Source organism: Phyllostomus discolor, chromosome 3 (genome assembly GCF_004126475.2).
Source record: "Phyllostomus discolor isolate MPI-MPIP mPhyDis1 chromosome 3, mPhyDis1.pri.v3, whole genome shotgun sequence".
NCBI classification, from domain to species: Eukaryota; Metazoa; Chordata; class Mammalia; order Chiroptera; family Phyllostomidae; genus Phyllostomus; species Phyllostomus discolor.
In genome coordinates, this window is record NC_040905.2 from 29,366,817 (window position 1) to 29,382,848 (window position 16,032).

The window sequence follows — 16,032 nt, forward strand, 5'->3', positions numbered from 1 at the left end:
TAAACTGGCTAAGTTACTTGTCTTTTTTCACATTTATTCCCTGTTTTATACCAGTCTCTACGCTCCACGTGGACCTGCATGGGTCACGGCTTTATCTCCAGCGCTGGCACGCACTTAGTAAGTGTGCGGTCATCAGCTACCCAACGAATGGTCTGAGTGAACGGACCCGTTCTGCGCGGGATCAGGTAGGCAGGTTGGAAAGTGCTGATCGCACGGGCCTGTCTCACCCAGGACCCCGACGCAGCTGCTTTAGCAGCTGTGGCTCGGTACACAGACGCACACCCAAGTAAAGATAGGAGTTGAGGCCGGTAGAGCCGGGAAGGGAGGGGAAGGCGGAATAACTGGCCTCTGGTGCGCCCCGCCCCTCGGCCCAACCTGGCTTCGCGGGGCCGCGGTTGCCAGGCGACAGCCTAGCAGGCGCAGGGCAGCCGGTTGCTGGCAGCCAGGGACTGGGCTTCCAGCGGGCAGGACCTAGTGCGACCGCCTCAGGGGCTCTGGACGCCCCGGCATGTCTGACGAAGACGACGAGGAGGAGATCACCGCGGACACGCTGCGGTGCAAGCCCCGTGCGCTGCCCATTTCGGCGCAGGCTGCCTTCGGCTACGTCCCACCGCGACGCCAAGATCCTAAGGAGCACAGCTACTACTACCGCCAGGCCAAGGTGCGCCGTGGGAGGCTGCAACGAGGGGACCCAGGAGGGTGTCGGGAGAGGGGAGATCAGGGCCAGACCAGAGGGAGCGGGGACCTGGCCACTCTGCCCTGGAGGAGGCCTGGGGGCAGAGCCCTGTTTAAGCGGGAGGACTTTGGGGGCGGGTCTGCACAGGAGAGGCGGGCCGGTATTGGGTGGACCGAGCGTAGGACGGAGCGTAGGGCCCCACTGCCCAGAGAGGGTTGGCAGAAGTGGAGCCCGGGGTAGGTTCTGTTCAGCTAGGACAGGGGTTGGGGAACAGGGCGCGCGGAGTAGGAGTGGGGGTTTTTCAGCAGGGGGTTAGGGCCATCTGAGGTGAGTTACAGTCGATTCCTCTTCTGGGAAAAACGGGAGGGCCACTGGGCTTCCAATACTACCACCTCCACGCCACCACCGGCAACAGCCAGGTGACCCCCTGCCCAGAATCAGGAGGAGGGTCCCCTGTCGCGAGGCTGTGCAGCAGGCGGGGGGTGGGGGGGGGCGCTCTCGGGGGGCTGTCTGCCTTAGGCCCGAGGTAGCCAGGGAACAGCCAATGCCTGAAAGTCCTCCCGCAACGACTGCCCTGCGGGTCTGGGGCACGGAAACCCACCTGCAAATCGAAGACAAGGGGGCAGAGTTCAACTGCTGTCTGCCTGCAGGGAGAGCGAGGCTGGGAGAACTTCTCAGAGTCAGGCCTGGTCCCATCAGGCCCATACAAGCTACGGGAAGAGCCTGGGGGCCCACCTTGCCGCTAAAGCAGGAAGAGAAGCCAAAGAAATGTAAACAAATCAGAACTGGTCGGGGTCGTCTATTACTTTTTTTTGGCTGTTTTTCCTAAATGTCTCCAGGGTCTTGCAGCTCAGGGTGCAGGAGCATCATTATTAAAAAAGACATATTGATTGAAGACTCTTATCCTGCAGCGATAATGGGTGGCCCAGAGAGCGTTTATACAATGCCTGGGAGGAAGGAGGGCCTTCCCTCTGGGTATACAATGTGTGCCCACAAAATCTTCTTCCTTTGGCTCCGTCCCACCCACAACCCATGCAGCACAAAAGAATCACCATTCGTATCAGAATGGCACACGTGTGGGTACTTGCCTGGAGTGAAATGTAAGAGACTCAACTCACACTGTTAGGAGCTGAGCCTTACAAAGAGAACCGAAAGCTTCTAGGTTAGATGATTTTTATGAGCTGAATTGTGTCCTCCTAAAATTCTTGTTAAAGTCCTAATCCCCAGCACCTCAGAATATGACCTTATTTGGAGAGAGGCAATCAAATTAAAGTGAGGTCAGTAGGACAGGCCTAATCCAGTAGGACTTTGTCCCTATAAAAAGGGGGAAATCTGGACACACAGAGATTCGTGGAGGGAAGATCATGTGATAGATGGGGAGAAGACAGCCTTCTACGTGGGAAAAGGCATGGAACAGACTCACCCTCACAGCTTCAGAAGGAACCAGCCCTGCCGATACCTTCATCTCAGAGATCTGGCCTCCAGAACTGTGACATGATACATTTCTGATGTTAAGCTGCCCCAGTCTGGGTGTTTGGTTTTGGCAGCCTGAGCAAATTAACACATAAACTTCAGCCAGGAGGATCACTTGTGTCTGTTAGCACCTCTCTGCTTGGCTTTGAGCAGCGTGGAAGGACACAAGGACAAGACAAGAAGGAGGACATGTGCATACCTCTGTCCTTGCAGCCCTGTTTACTGACTCTCCTATGCTTGAATAGCCACCAGGTACTGACACAAGAGAACAATAAATAGTTCTTAACCTCATCATCATTGTGGACCTCATTTTTTTCCCTCCTATGAGCAATATGTCTCAGAAGAATTTCTACCTGTAAATAATTTTATTTGTCAAATGAATTTTACATTTTAAGCATGCAAAACTTACATCATTGTCAGTTAATTCATGATCCATGCATAGCATTAACATACAGCATGAGAGAGGCAGCCAAAGAGCAAGGAGTCTTGATGTTTTAAGTTGGTCTACATTGTTTTATCGAGAGAAAATAAATTTTGGCTTAAAGAGATTTATAATACATCATTTTATGTGTATCTTTGAGAGGTCTTTTTAATTACCAGCTTGAGGCTATTGGGAAATAAAAGACTAAGCAGATGGGGGCCAAGGTATGTATTTATCATCAAAGATAAAAGCCACATTGCAGGATATGATTAGGAACTTTGTGCAGATGGGTTTGGGGACACGAAGCTCAGGATTGGGCAGATTCACCCACCTGCCTACCGCGGCTATGGGCTCCAGAAAAGGCCAAGCAGAACCCCCACCCCCTGTGGACCAGGCACTACCAAGAGAAAAGGGGTGGAGTTAAGTCTGGCAGGCCTAGTTTATTTTTCCTAACTTCTCCACTCTGATATGTGGCTCCTCCTTTCTGGGGCAGAATCAACTAATGGGCAGTAAGATACCTGAGGTTTTAGTTGACCTGGGCTCTGTATTTTGAAGGACATTAGGAAGGGTCGAGAAGTGTGCCCTTTAGTGCAGGGGTCAGCACACGAAGACCTCTGAGTCAAATATGGCCTGCCGCCTGTTTTAATAAAGTTTTATTAGAACACAGGCATAAGCCCATTGGTTCAGTACTGTCTATGGCTGCCACACAGAGTCGAGTAGCTTCGGCAGAGACCATGTGACCTGAATGCCTAAAATATCTGGCCCTTTCCAGAAAACGTTTGCCAACTCTTGCTTTGATGCATTACTGCCTCTGGAAGCTTGGAGTGGGTCTTTAGAACAAAGTAATCCAAAGTAGATTTTAAGGAAAAAACTTCAGTGCAGTTTTGATAGCAGGGGCATAGGCAAATTCAAGTTCTGAGGCCTTTCATGACATGTGAAGAAAATGATGCAACAGAAATACTAACACCCAGGTAAAATCCTCTTGGAGATTACCTCAACTGGCACTTAATCAGCTGCAGGACTCCAGAAACGGTTCTCTGAGCTTGAGATCATTTGGACTAAAGAGGGTGAACTCTGTCACAAGTTTGTGGAGTACTCAGCTGCCTCTAAATTTGTAAATAATTCCAGGCCCCACTCAAAGTTGAGTAAAACCATTGCAGAATGAACTCTTAAGTCAAGTAGCATGTAATACACTTAGTGGTACGTCAGTAGCACAGTCAAGGAGTCTGGGTAGAAATATTCACTTCATGTTACTAGCAGTGTGGAATGCCCAAGTCACAAACCCTTTGTCTCACTTTGCCCATCTAGGAAACAGAGATCAAACAGTACCGAGTGCATAGAGTTCTTAGGAGAACAAACTTGATTTGGTATAGAGTAGCATATGGTAAGCCCAGTGTATGTAGAACATTACTGTTTGTTTTTGTTAGTGATTATTAGAGTTTTCTTTCACTGAGGTTGGTTCCAGGGCCAGTGTCTTATCCCCACTCTCACCCACAGTCTGAGATTAATGCAGTGAGGCAGGTAATCTGAGTGTCAGTCTGGTGGTTTCTAGCCCCCTCTGGCAGAGGGAGCCCGCAGGTATAGCTCTGTCGATGCAGCACATGTATTTGTCACCTCAGGCTGCCAACTACAATGCCATCAATCCCTGTCCTGCTCCCTAGGGGGCTCTAGCTGTACTGGCTTTTCCTATAAAATGTTCCAGAAGCAGCAAAGCAAATTCAGTTCAATGGTGTTTTTAAATTACTTTTTTTTTCCGCCTTGTGCAACATTTCTGCTCCTGAAATGGAAAAGCTAAGTCAGAGGAGAATGGCCTTTTATGAAGGGTTTGATTAAATTTCTCGGTCTAAGAGCTATATTAAAAAAAATCCTGGAGTGGTTTTAGAATATGCTTTCCCTCATGCTAAGGTGAATTGTGGATAGTTCTGTTTTGAGTGCAACTTTGCTTAGAAAGCCCCAATTTAACTTTGGTGGGATTAGCCAACTTTCCTTCTAGGTATGTGGTGGGGACACAGGGGCTAGGGGCTAACAGTTTCTTTCCCCTCCTGATGACTGAATTTCCTTTCCCAAATGCAGCCAAGCACTTCGTTAATGTAATGATGCGTGTTGACTGTCCAGAGGTGCACAAGGGAGTCTCTGGAGGGCTGTGCCAGTGCCCAGCATACAGGGGGTGTGCAAAAGAGCTCCCTCTAGCCCCTCTGTGTGCCGCCTCTTTCTCCTTAGGCACTAAGCTCATCTGCCATACACACTCGGCCACTCCTAGGCGCCGTGGAGGACAGGTGAGCTGCATTTCTGTTGCTGCTCTGCCCGTGAAAATCTGGGAAAGTTTTCCCCTGGTGTCCTACAGACTCGTGTACCCACATGGCTTCCAATCAAAATGCACGCTAGGGAATGAAATCGCGACTGCCCCAACGTACACTTTTTTCCTTTTCCCCCCTTTTGCACCTATTAGTATCTATTCTATTAAGTTATTTTACTTAGTTATCTTGTGGTTGTTTTTTTCTCCATAAAATACAGACTCATGAGGGCAGGGATTATTTTTACCCTCAGCAAACCAAACAGTGCCCGCCTCACAGTTGGTGCTTTATAAATACCAGCTGCATGAATGAATAAGGGATGAGTAAATGATATGCAAACATTTTATTATTTTTTCCTGAAATGACTCAGTATTTTTTTATTGTTTTTCAAGTACAGTTGTCTCCATTTTCCCCACCCCACCCCTCTGCCCCACCCATCCCTGCTTGATATGCAAACATTTTAAAGCAAGGAGACAAGTCACTGATATACAGGATTACCCTTTTAGACTAAATAAAGGTTTCCTTGTGAATTACCTGCTGTGTGGTTACCTTTGGCCTTGCTCCCATCTGCAGGGGTCAAAATTGGGAGTTGACTGCAGTGCTTCTCTCACATCTGGGTTAGCTGTGTTTTCACTATTTAGTAACCAGGTTAAGGCTGGGGGAGTAGGGTTGAATGTCTTCCTCCTGGGCAGGTAGATCCTAGGAAGGAGTGAGGAAACAGGCCTCGTGCATCCTTCTGGGGGAAGTCCTTCCTCATGCCAGGAAACACCAGGATTGGGGAATGTTCCTGCCAGTCATAGCCACTCGTGTGAGCATGTGGTGCACATCCTGCCATTGTATGTTTATGAATGTGGTGATATGTGTCTAACTTTGTTTTATGAGAACATGTTGCACACATGGAAGATCACAAAACTATGTACAGTAAATACTAAGGGACCTCCCCAAACCCGGAGCTATCTTCTGGAGGGCAGGCCCCTTGTTCAACAGGACTCCCCTGCTAGGTGAGTGTTCTAGGAACCCACCTGTGTCAGTGCACCAGCTGATGTTGCTGTAAGAGGCTGGGTTTAACTTCAGTGAATTTTTTCTTAAGACTCTTTTGACATGTTTGCCCATTTTATGATGAGTGATTTACTAGCACATCTGCCCACACCACACTGAGTGTTCAGCAGTTTTTAACCAAAAAACAGCATGATCGCCCTCCCTATTTCGCCAGATCTCACCTTGAGCAACTTTTTTTTGTTTCCCTGGGTGAGCAACTTTTTTTTTGTTTCCCTGTGAGAAACATTTTGCTGATGTGGAAGAGGTGAAACAAAAATAGAAGCACTGAAAGTCATCAAAATTGATGAGTTCAAAAACTGTTTTGAGCAGTGAGGGAAAAAACATCTCAATAGGTGTATTGTATCAAATGGAGGGTACTTTGAAGGTGACTCAAGTTTAAACATGTAAGAATAAATACACAATTTTGTATAAATAAATTCTGTTTTGGGGGGGTCTGCCCTCCTATATGTTTAGAGTTTGCTCTTCTCATTTAATATATCTTAGACTTTTTTTTCAAAATCATCCCCTTTTAAGGAGTGCAACAAGAAAAAAAACCCCAGTATTTTCCCCAATATAGTTGACCAAGAGGAAAATGTAAGATTAGATTTGAGTGTCAGCCCCCTTGGAGGGCCCTTTCTTCCTGAGATGTGACATGCCGGCGGTAGGGGGCAAGTGTGGGGCTGTTAGTAATAGAAGAGGGAGGAAAACTGGCTCCAGCATCACGAAGGCTCCTCTTGGTGACAAGCTGGGCAGACGGACTAACGGACTGACGGAGAACTCTGACTCAGAGCACAGCCCCGGGATGAAGCAGACACAGGGTCCAAGGGCGGAGTTCGTTCGCTCCCGCTCGAGCATGAAGTCAGCCTGTTCCAGCACTCAGCTTCTGGCAGCCACTGTCCATGATGGATGGACTTAAAGTAGTAAAACGGAGGCCTTACCAAGACTGCCGGCAATATGGTTCTCATGAAACTGATAAAATATCCAGATGATTAGAAAAGTCATAAAAATGTCCCCGATTTGTGATCTCAGAGCAGCAGAGAACAAACAGAAACTTTGCCACAGATGAACCAAAGGGAAGAGTTGTGTACTGTCTTTTTAAAAAAGCGAACATTATGTCCTTGACGAACTGCAGTCTTTTTCAGATACAGAATTTTGAATGATTTTAAAATTAATGGAAATATCCGCATCAAGCTTCATACACTGCTAGGCTGCCAAGAAGCACTGGATTTATCAGAAGTATAATGAGGCCCTTAAGAGGCAGAGGTAACGCTTTGAATCACATTGAGAACTTTCAATTTTAAAAGTAGGTTGCATAGCTCTAGACAGGCAGAGAGTACCGGAAAGCCTCAAGATGAAAAAGACGTAACAGTGCAATGGCCCCTGGGAGAGGAAATGAGTGGAGCCCATTCGTAGGCTAATTACTGTATTGGGCAGTAAAGGAGTGGTGGGCTATCATGCCATAGAAGCAAATAGACCCTGAACCCCAGGTCCTAAACAGCGGTGTGTTGGAGCCTGCTCATCGTGACAACAGAGAGGTGATTTTTAGTACCTCTTCTGAATTCTCCACATTTCATAGGAAGCCTAAAATTGGCCATGATTGGGAGCATTTACACCACAGAAAGCAAAAAAGACTTCCAGGTCTCACTTCTCCAGCGAGCAGGTAGTTAACACAAGCACACCACTGGCCGTGAGCATATGAACATAATGAAGTAAAAGTGTGTTTCTCACATGTAAGCCAACACGTTTGTTTCTCCTCTGGTGGTGCTCCTTCATGCAGTGACTGGGGGAACCAGGCTTCCCCTTTGCAGTAGCTCCGCTATTGCCAAGCCTGGGAATCTTTGGGGCTTTGCAGCCTTTTACTGGATCCTCTGAATTTGCTACTTAACGAGCAATGGGAGAACACACGGAGGACTGCAGGAGGTTTTCTTGTAGAAAGGAGGTGGTGTTCATCAGTTTCACCTACACCCCCTGGCCAGGGCTGGTCCCCTGGCCCCAGACTGATTGTGATGTCTTCTGTTTGTTCTAGAGGCAGAAATGTATTTGGTTAGCACCTGGTGTTGTCCCTGCCCAATGACCCTAGAACAACGGATTAGTTTCCTTTCTCTTGTTTTCCTCTTCCTCACAGAATTTAACTGGTTTAAATGTACAGTGGGAGTTCATTGATATTTAAAGTAGTCTGAAAGGGAGGAGAAGATAAAGGACTTGGGTCTCTGTTTGTTCTCTTACCCCAGTTATGTGTGTGGGAGGAGGAGAGCTTCCAAGGTTGGGAGGAGGCGCTGGGCATAATAAAAGCCCAGGACCCCAGAGATTCCCCCCTTGAGTCCCCAAATGCCAGTGAGATGATGCATCTGGGTTTGTAGCTGGAGGATTTGAGGCAGCTGGCATTAGGTTGGGGGAACATAAATTACTTAGGAGGTGAAGATGTAATGTCAGCTAACACATGGGTTTCTCTTCCTTTTATTAGTTACCAGATAAGGTGGATTTATTTTTGTATGGAGAAAAAGTTGGTAGGAAAAGCTGGAGATACTACAGTTAACAAGACTGCACATCAGAGCAGTGTGTATTATATACATATGTTGGAAATGTGTGTGTATATTGTAGATCTGGACATATATAATATATAGCAAACATATATTCGTATATGTGTATGAGTTACAATTGTTTTAGCTACTACGTATGATTGAAGAAAATATTTCCTTCTCTTTAGGGAGGGATTTGCATGTAGACAGATGGCCTATTGGCTAGTCACTTAAAGAATAACTTCTCTTAGGTTAGATTGTCCTAGTATCCAGGTAGTATTTATTTTTCAAAGCTGCACAAGCTCATGGTTGGAAATTTGAGAAATACAAGAAGAGGAGAATTTAAGGAAAGAACACATTGAGTGTGTTATTATTTTGACGTTTGCTGGAGTCTGAGTGAGAGGTGCATGCCTGTGAAGGAGGGACTGTAACACGTGTGGGACAAGCGCCCTTGGAGATGTCCCTGCCCCGCTGCCTCTCAGCAACCCACCGAGCTGGCAGGGCCTGTTCTCCCTGCTCTGCCCACTGGTTCTGCATGTGGGGTGACCTTCCCTTGTACCCCTCAGTGCAATGGGCACAATGTAGGTCTCCCTCGGGGGGAGAGATGGCTTCCGAGCTTTGTGATGTGCCCATGGCTCGGCCAGCGAATAAACCCACAGTATTTTTTTTCTCTTGCTATTCTAAGACAGGGATCATTTCCCTCTATGACTGTGTTTTTAAGAAGACGTCAGGATATAATCAGAAACTGCACCGAGATGACAGAGAACACGCCAAAAGCCTGGGACTTCATGTTAATGAGGAGGTAATACTGAGGGTGTTAATAGCCATCGAGAGATGAACTGTGTGTGTGCATTTACTTAATCTGGGTCTGTGCCTCTGCTTTGTGCTGCTCTCTTCTACTTTCCTGTGACCAGAAACTAAGAGTACGCCACTGTCACAACTCACACTATTCTGTCGCGTTGCTCTGTTTTTGAAGGCTGTTGTTGTGTTCTATAGAATTTAACAATTTAATGGAAGCAAAACTAAGTCCTTTAACAGATAAAATATGGTTTTGTTTAACTTCTGAGTCCAGGCTGTGATAGTTCTTCTAGGGACAGCAGCAGGCTTCAGGGATGAAACCACACAGGCAAGGGGCTGGGAGATGAGGAAGGGTTTGGGGAGGCAGGGGGTGCTGGGCAAGATGAGGGAGTCACTAGGGGGATGTGCACCTGGGAAAAGAAAGAAGTTGAGAAAAGATAGAAAAGAAAGGCAGGCAGGAGCAGGGTGCAGAGAGGGGAGGGGAAGGATCATGAACTTGAAGTCACAGGGAACCTGGAGCCCAGTGCAAGATCTTTGCCTTTCCTCTGAAGGACGTGAGGACTCCAGAAGGCTGTGGGCAGAGGGGCAGGGTCTGACATAGTTAAGAGGTCTCCCTGGCATCAATGTGGAGTAGCCCACAAGAATCCCAGGCTGAGATATGCTGCAGGTGTGTAGGTGACTCGGGCAGAATCTGCTTCCAATCCCAGGCAAGGGGTGGGTGAGCCACGCTGATGGAGCGGGCGTGTGTACCCACCTGAGTGTTCTGATGCCCTGACAGGAGTGGGAGAGGCCGGTCGGAGTGCTGACGTCCTCTGTCTATGGCCGCCGCATCCACCAGCCTGTGGAGCCCCTGAACCGGGACCACGGCCGCGCCAACCACGTGAAGGCCGACTTCTACAGGAAGAACGACATCCCTAGCATCAAGGAGCCGGGCTTTGGGCACATTTCTCCAGCCTGACACCCTCCCTGTGGCCCGAAGGGTGTGCTGGCAAGGCAAGCGAAGTTCACCGAGGGCTGCCACACAGGCTTTATTTCCCTTTCATGGACTAGGAGCCGGCCTTGACAGTGGGAAGGATGGCACAGTAGCCTCCCTCCCTCAGGCTGCCTTGGTGAAGAACCTGGCCAAACACCTGTAATACTTAGGAGGCTCATCTAGTGCGTGGCAGTTTTCACGTGAAACTATTTCAGGGGAAATGATGCTGGAGACTGTGAGCACCTGAATAAAATGAAAACTTTGTTCTCACTCGATAGCGGTTGGGTTCATCTTTCCCATGCTGTTCACAAGTGTTCCTGAGGGAGGCGCTCGCGGGAGCACTGTGCAGTTACTTTTCTTAATAGTTTCAGAAACCACTACTTCCTGACCCTTACATCGCCCTTTCCCCAAGAGGAGATATGATGAAATTACCTTTTGACACAGTCAAATTCTACACTTTCCCCCCAGAGGTCTGAGCCACCAAGAACAGAGTTTTGCAAAATTGAGGTCAAAAGTTCTAGAAGGGTTGGGTGGCCTCGGTGGCCAGCAATGTCCAAGTCACTCCTCAGGGGAGAAGTCATCATGGGCCACAGGGAGACTGGACTGTAGTGTTCAACAGACTTGGTACAATTGTGGCTTCACATTTTCTAGCTGTGGGGTATAGGGGGAATGATTGCACCTCTTGGAGCCCGCATCGGCTCGTGGGCAGAGTGGGGGTTCCAAAGCTTGAGGGACGGGTGTGGGAATCAGCGATGCAGCTGGTCAGAGTACAGCACTACAGGGGCGATGATGGTCGCTTTGAACAGCTTTCTTTGTGGAAGCAGCTGCTTTTCACCTCAGTGGGAAATGTTTGTGTTGCAGATAATTTGGAACTTGTTCAAGTATTAAGATATTGTCTGTATTTTTAATGAATGGATCCCTTGGAGGAAATGATCCCTCACCTATTGTGATTAAATTTCCCACAGTTTAGCAGTTAATGGGCAGGTGATCGAGTTAATTTCAGTGTTGATTCCTCTATTGCTAGTTTTATTATCTCGATTCCCTAAAGACACATGAGACTAAATTGCTGGTAATTTCAAGGCCGAGTAATTCCTAAATATTTCTTTATTCTTTTGAAATTTTTTCACTGTATAGGTGCCTTTTATTTATTTTTTTCAAAACAAATAGCAGAAGTTTATTTGGAATGCCTTTGGGTGCATTAAACCATATTTATAATAACATAATAGAAAATATATAAAGTTAGGGTTATGGAAATTTTTAAAAATCACTCTTTCTTCCATTTTGATTACCACAAAAGGCACGGCGTCTCCAAGAAATGACTTCATCTGAAAGTAACTGCCATAAATAAATGGCAAATTAAATTACTTTCAGTTAAATTAAGTCAGCTCCTACTCCCTTAAATTTCTACTACTTTTAAAAAGGAAGACTTGAGTGGGACAAGGTTTCAAAAGATCTCACGTTTCATAGACATAAATGTCTCTTGGCTTCTCGACTCTCACAACTTAAAGCCCATCCATGAATGACCATTAGTCATCTTGTCAAAAAGGAACATGTTAACATTTTTTGTCTTAGTTACCACATTTCCACCTCCAGTCAATGTTTCTTGGGAAGCAGAGGGGAGGCTTTCCTCTTTAGGAAAGAGGATAACAGGGCTTATTTGCAACAACGCAGAGATTTCCAAACAGATGTGTTAAAACCACTGTAGTTTATTTATTCATTTTTAGAGAGAGGTGAAGGGAAAGAGAAAGAGAGGGAGAGAAACATCAACGTGTGAGAGAAACATCCATTGGCTGCCTCTCGCATGCCCTCAGCTGGGGACTCAGCCCACAACCCAGGCCCGTGCCCAACCGACGACCCTTCGGTTCACAGGCTGGCACTCACCCCACTGAGCCACACCGGTCAGGGCCCACTGCAGTTTTATGGGAACCTGACTTAGGCAGTTTTAGGAGTGAGAGCTTCCTGCTAGATGGGAGGTTGAGGAGATCTTTGAGGAGACTCTTACCTTCTACTGGGGGCACACGGCCAATGGGCTGATGAGAATGAATAGAAGTCCTCTTGTTCGCGTGATTTGCTCACAGAAGGTTTGTAGTTGTCAGAGATGAAGGTACTTGAACCAGGAGCCACTTTCGGATTTCAGGGAACTGGCAGTTTTCCATCCTAGCCTGCTCTTAGTCACCCATCACCTGGGAGACTTTGAGCAAACCCCTGGACCTCTCCACACCCGTTTGTAAAACGTAGCGTGTTCTCAGGCTGGACTGGGGATCAGACTCACCTGGAGAATGGGTATCTGAAACACAGCAGTGTGCAGGGCCCCACTGCAGGATTTCTGACCTGGCAGGCCTGGGTCGGGCCCTGAGCATCTGCATTTCTGATGACTTCCCAGGTGATGCTGCTGCTGCTGGTGAGAGACCGCACTTGGAGGGACCCACATATGCACAGACCTTTGCAAGGTGGACTCTGATAATCACTCTGATTGTTTTAAGTTTATTGTTTGTTAAGAGTGGGAATACAGCTTTAGGGAAAAGCAGTTCTTTGAGTTCTTTTCACCACATTCAGCACATGGTGGGGAGCCCATTTAAGAGCGTTGGTGAGTCACCCAGCTGTGGGTGTCCCCTAAGGGCAGGTGACATGAAGTGCCCTGAGCTGGGTGCTATAGGCTCTAAGGGAGGAAGACCCAGAAGGCATAGCTGCTAGTCATCGTCACAGCAATTCACAAGGCCAGATGGGAGTCACTGAAACCCTGGGGCAGCCTGGTCTAGATTTTGATTAGAGTGACGAGACACGCCCTTATGCTCTTCTTCGTTCAGTCACCTTTTTAGAGAGTTAGGCATATCAAGGCCAAGGCTGAGTTGCAAATACTGAATCAAAAAACCCCTGATTAAGGCAGACAATTGCATAAGTCACGCTGCAGTGCCACCTCCTCTGGTGATGAAGGCCAATTATTAGTTTCCCTGAGCACTCGGCTTGTATCAGGATAACTGCGTGTGAATGCAGGTCCCCGCTGGTCCGCTGTGTCTGTGCTGCGAACGTGCTGGCAGGACTGAGCCCCGGACCTGCCAGGCGGGCTCAGTCATTAGCTCATTGAACCAGGCCTGATGCCATGAACTAACCACAGGGAAAATACTGCTCAGAGAAACCGACCAATGTGTTCAAAGTCACACAGCTAGTACCACATCAGAGTCAGCAACCAAACTGAGGGCTCAGGCCTCAAGTCCCAGCTCCCAGGAATGGGCTGCTTCCTAATAGATCATGGGGTCCTCTACCCTCACAGGTTTGCCCAGCCAGGCTGGCAAGTGCAGGCTTGCCTTTAAACATTAGACTGCACAGCACGGTGCAGAGTATGACTTCTTTATGTGAAGAATAAACCCCGAACTTTAGAGTTGAATTTACTACAACCGAATCTGCCAGGTCTTCTATCTTCAAGGTTTTGTGCATTCCTATGCCACCTCGGACATCAGAGGCAGCTCATGCAGCTTGGCAGCGTCTTGTGGTTTGTTCAGCTGCTGGGACTGCTGGCTTACACAGTCAGTTCCGAATCACTTAGGCAGCCTGTGTCCGGTAGCTCATTCCAGGATTATGGCAGAGTAGACCAGAGTGTGTGGACACAGGGGTTGTTGTTGTTAGTAAAGAATCTTTCTAGTACTAAAATATTTTCCCTGATAATGCTCTTCAGAAGTGACAACATGAAAAGCAGACTCCATGCCACACGGAGCAGCAAGTTTCCTTTCTCTCCAGGGAGCTGCCTAATCAAGGATCCGCATTACAGAACTCATCCTGATCTGAATGGTATCCCAGCCTTGGCTTCTGGAGAATGCTTTCTGAAGCAGGGAGAACACATGAAAAACAAACCCCCATTCTGGAGCAAATCAGGGAGAGAAGGGTGTGTGTGTCAGGGTGGGTGGGGAGAGAAGACAAGACACTATAACCCAAAGTACATAAAACTTTTAATGAATTAACCTTACAAAAGACAATGGCATCAAAACATCAGACGCATTTGGTACAAAACTGGTCCTAGGTTGTGAGAACTAATCCTGGTGACAGGTGACGATGTGCTGCTGGGAGGACACAACAGAGCAAGGTGACAGGGCCACGAATCCCACCTGGGGCCCGTGGCCAGCCACTGGCAATGAGACACATGGGTGAATACAGTCAAAGCCCATGGGGGATGACAGAATCAACTTAGTCACAAGTACTGTGTGTTTAATATCAGACTAGCGGATGCGGCTGGCGAGCTACCGTATTTTCCAGAAAAGAACATGCACCAGAAGATAATATACACCCCCTAGTTTTATTGCCTTAAGAATTTTTGTTTGTTTCACCTCCATCATCCATGTTAGTTCTTTGAATACTTTTCTCTTCTATATCACACACTCCTTTTCCTCTTCCTTCAGAGTAAGCACAGTGCAAGTGGCAGAGCGATCTCGGCACACTGGGTGGTATGCCGCCGGGTCACAGGAACGAGTCTGCATAGGCTCCAGAGGACAGAACAGCGCACGCACGTCAAAAACGAGGGACAAAAGTTGCAGTCAGAAAGTGCATCGTACCTTCCTAAAAACACAGTCTTCTTGCCAAAATGAAGACGACTCTTCAGGAAGCCAAGTTGCTCTGGGAAAGGGACCTTGACATTTCTGTGTTCACAAAGTACGTCTTCAGGTCCCCCTTTCCCTTCACGTTGATTATCCCCCGACACGTGCATGCGTACCCCAGGGTCTGCAGAACAAGGCTTGTCTCCTCTGTGACCTGGAAGCACAGGGACACACAAAAAACTGTTTAGCAAGGACATTAACCCTTTTGTAAAAGGGGAAAGATTTATATGATCTGAAAAGAAACCAGAGTATAGGATATTAACCCTTTTGAAAGTTCATTTGCCTGTAAGAATCAAGAACCAAGAAATGATTATATTCTTTGATCCATTAGTTTCACTCCTAAGAAATCAGTAGGAGAGACCAACCCAAGAGGAGAAGAAATTAAGGACAATGTTTAATTCAGTGGTGCGATAGGGACAAACTGGAAACATCTAACATTCAAGCAATCTTCGGGGTTAAGTAAACTTTGATGCAATCATGCCCAATATCATGGATGAGATGATGGAATCATGTTGACCAATTTTACCCCCTCAAAAAAACTGAGCCTGGAACCTGCTCTGATTTCCACCACTCGAAGATCAAGTATGCACATGCAAGAGACCTGAAAACAAAGGCAAATCCAAATATGCCGGACTGGTGGGATTTTAGAAGATATTCACCAGTTGTCATGAATGTCATTTCAGGAAATAATAAGTGTTGAAAATAGACTTTAATAAAACTGAGAGGAGACCCCCTGAGAAGATGCACAGTCAGCTCCTGCAAATGGCCATGAGTGTCTGGGGTATGCACGTGAATACAATGACCTCAAACTAAAGACACGAGGAGTTTGCACTGGCCTTAGCAAGGGCATGACATCAAGTCAGGCCTTCAGAGTTTCCCTATTTCCCTGATGGATATGAAATGCTAAAAGGAGTGAGCCCCTCTCTTGAAGCTTGTCAAAGCGACAGGACTAGCCTCCTGTCTTGCTCAGGTCCTGCTGGGTCAGACGGCAGCAACGCCTGCTGGGTAGAAAAACTTCTCTCTCCACAGGGCCATGCACTGTCTCAGCTTGGGGCTGTCCTGTGCTCCCTTGGAGGCCCATGTCTGGCGAAGGAGACCTAGGCCTGCCTGGGTTTGGCTGCTTGAGTGTTGTCCTGCAAGAGACATTTTCTCAAGCAGAGAATGGCTATATACACAACCTTGACTAAGAATGAGATCGCAGCTTCTGAGGTAAGGGAAGACCCACCTGTGGGGAACACGGTTCCCCACCCAGGC

The 16,032-nt window shown here is 47.4% G+C and overlaps 3 protein-coding genes across 4 annotated transcripts in view; 1 reads left to right on the forward strand and 2 right to left on the reverse strand.

Annotated features, from left to right (window-relative positions):
* Window positions 1-700, reverse strand: part of MTRR (5-methyltetrahydrofolate-homocysteine methyltransferase reductase) — a 48,455-nt gene extending 47,755 nt beyond the window's left edge. Inside the window, exon 1 of the mRNA XM_036020277.1 lies at window positions 683-700. The gene's annotated coding sequence lies outside the window, so the exon portion shown is untranslated. The remainder of the gene's footprint in view (window positions 1-682) is intronic.
* Window positions 401-10,464, forward strand: C3H5orf49 (chromosome 3 C5orf49 homolog). 2 transcript variants are annotated; one of them, XR_004901910.1, is made up of 4 exons: window positions 423-661; window positions 9,107-9,223; window positions 9,998-10,232; window positions 10,293-10,464. XR_004901910.1 is itself a non-coding variant. In XM_028526068.2 (3 exons), the coding sequence occupies exons 1-3, from the start codon at window positions 509-511 to the stop codon at window positions 10,175-10,177; spliced, it is 450 nt and encodes a 149-aa protein (XP_028381869.1). In that variant the 5' UTR covers window positions 401-508; the 3' UTR covers window positions 10,178-10,464. The 2 variants fall into 2 exon arrangements, 1 of the variants encoding a protein (XP_028381869.1); XM_028526068.2 differs by having other exon boundaries at window positions 401-661; window positions 9,998-10,464.
* Window positions 10,465-14,119: 3,655 nt separating this feature from the next.
* ADCY2 (adenylate cyclase 2) overlaps window positions 14,120-16,032 on the reverse strand; it is a 356,581-nt gene continuing 354,668 nt past the window's right edge. The window contains exon 25 of the mRNA XM_028526056.2: window positions 14,120-14,932. Within this exon, the coding sequence (XP_028381857.1) occupies window positions 14,780-14,932 (153 nt within the window). The 3' untranslated portion in view covers window positions 14,120-14,779. The remainder of the gene's footprint in view (window positions 14,933-16,032) is intronic.

Bases quoted from the DNA above. Each gene is read 5' to 3' on its own strand.
- C3H5orf49 (XM_028526068.2), top strand. From the start codon at position 509: ATGTCTGACGAAGACGACGAGGAGGAGATCACCGCGGACACGCTGCGG. The intron at 662-9,106 runs GTGCGCCGTGGG...TGCTATTCTAAG, and splicing joins ACTACTACCGCCAGGCCAAG to ACAGGGATCATTTCCCTCTA. The intron at 9,224-9,997 runs GTAATACTGAGG...ATGCCCTGACAG, and splicing joins GACTTCATGTTAATGAGGAG to GAGTGGGAGAGGCCGGTCGG.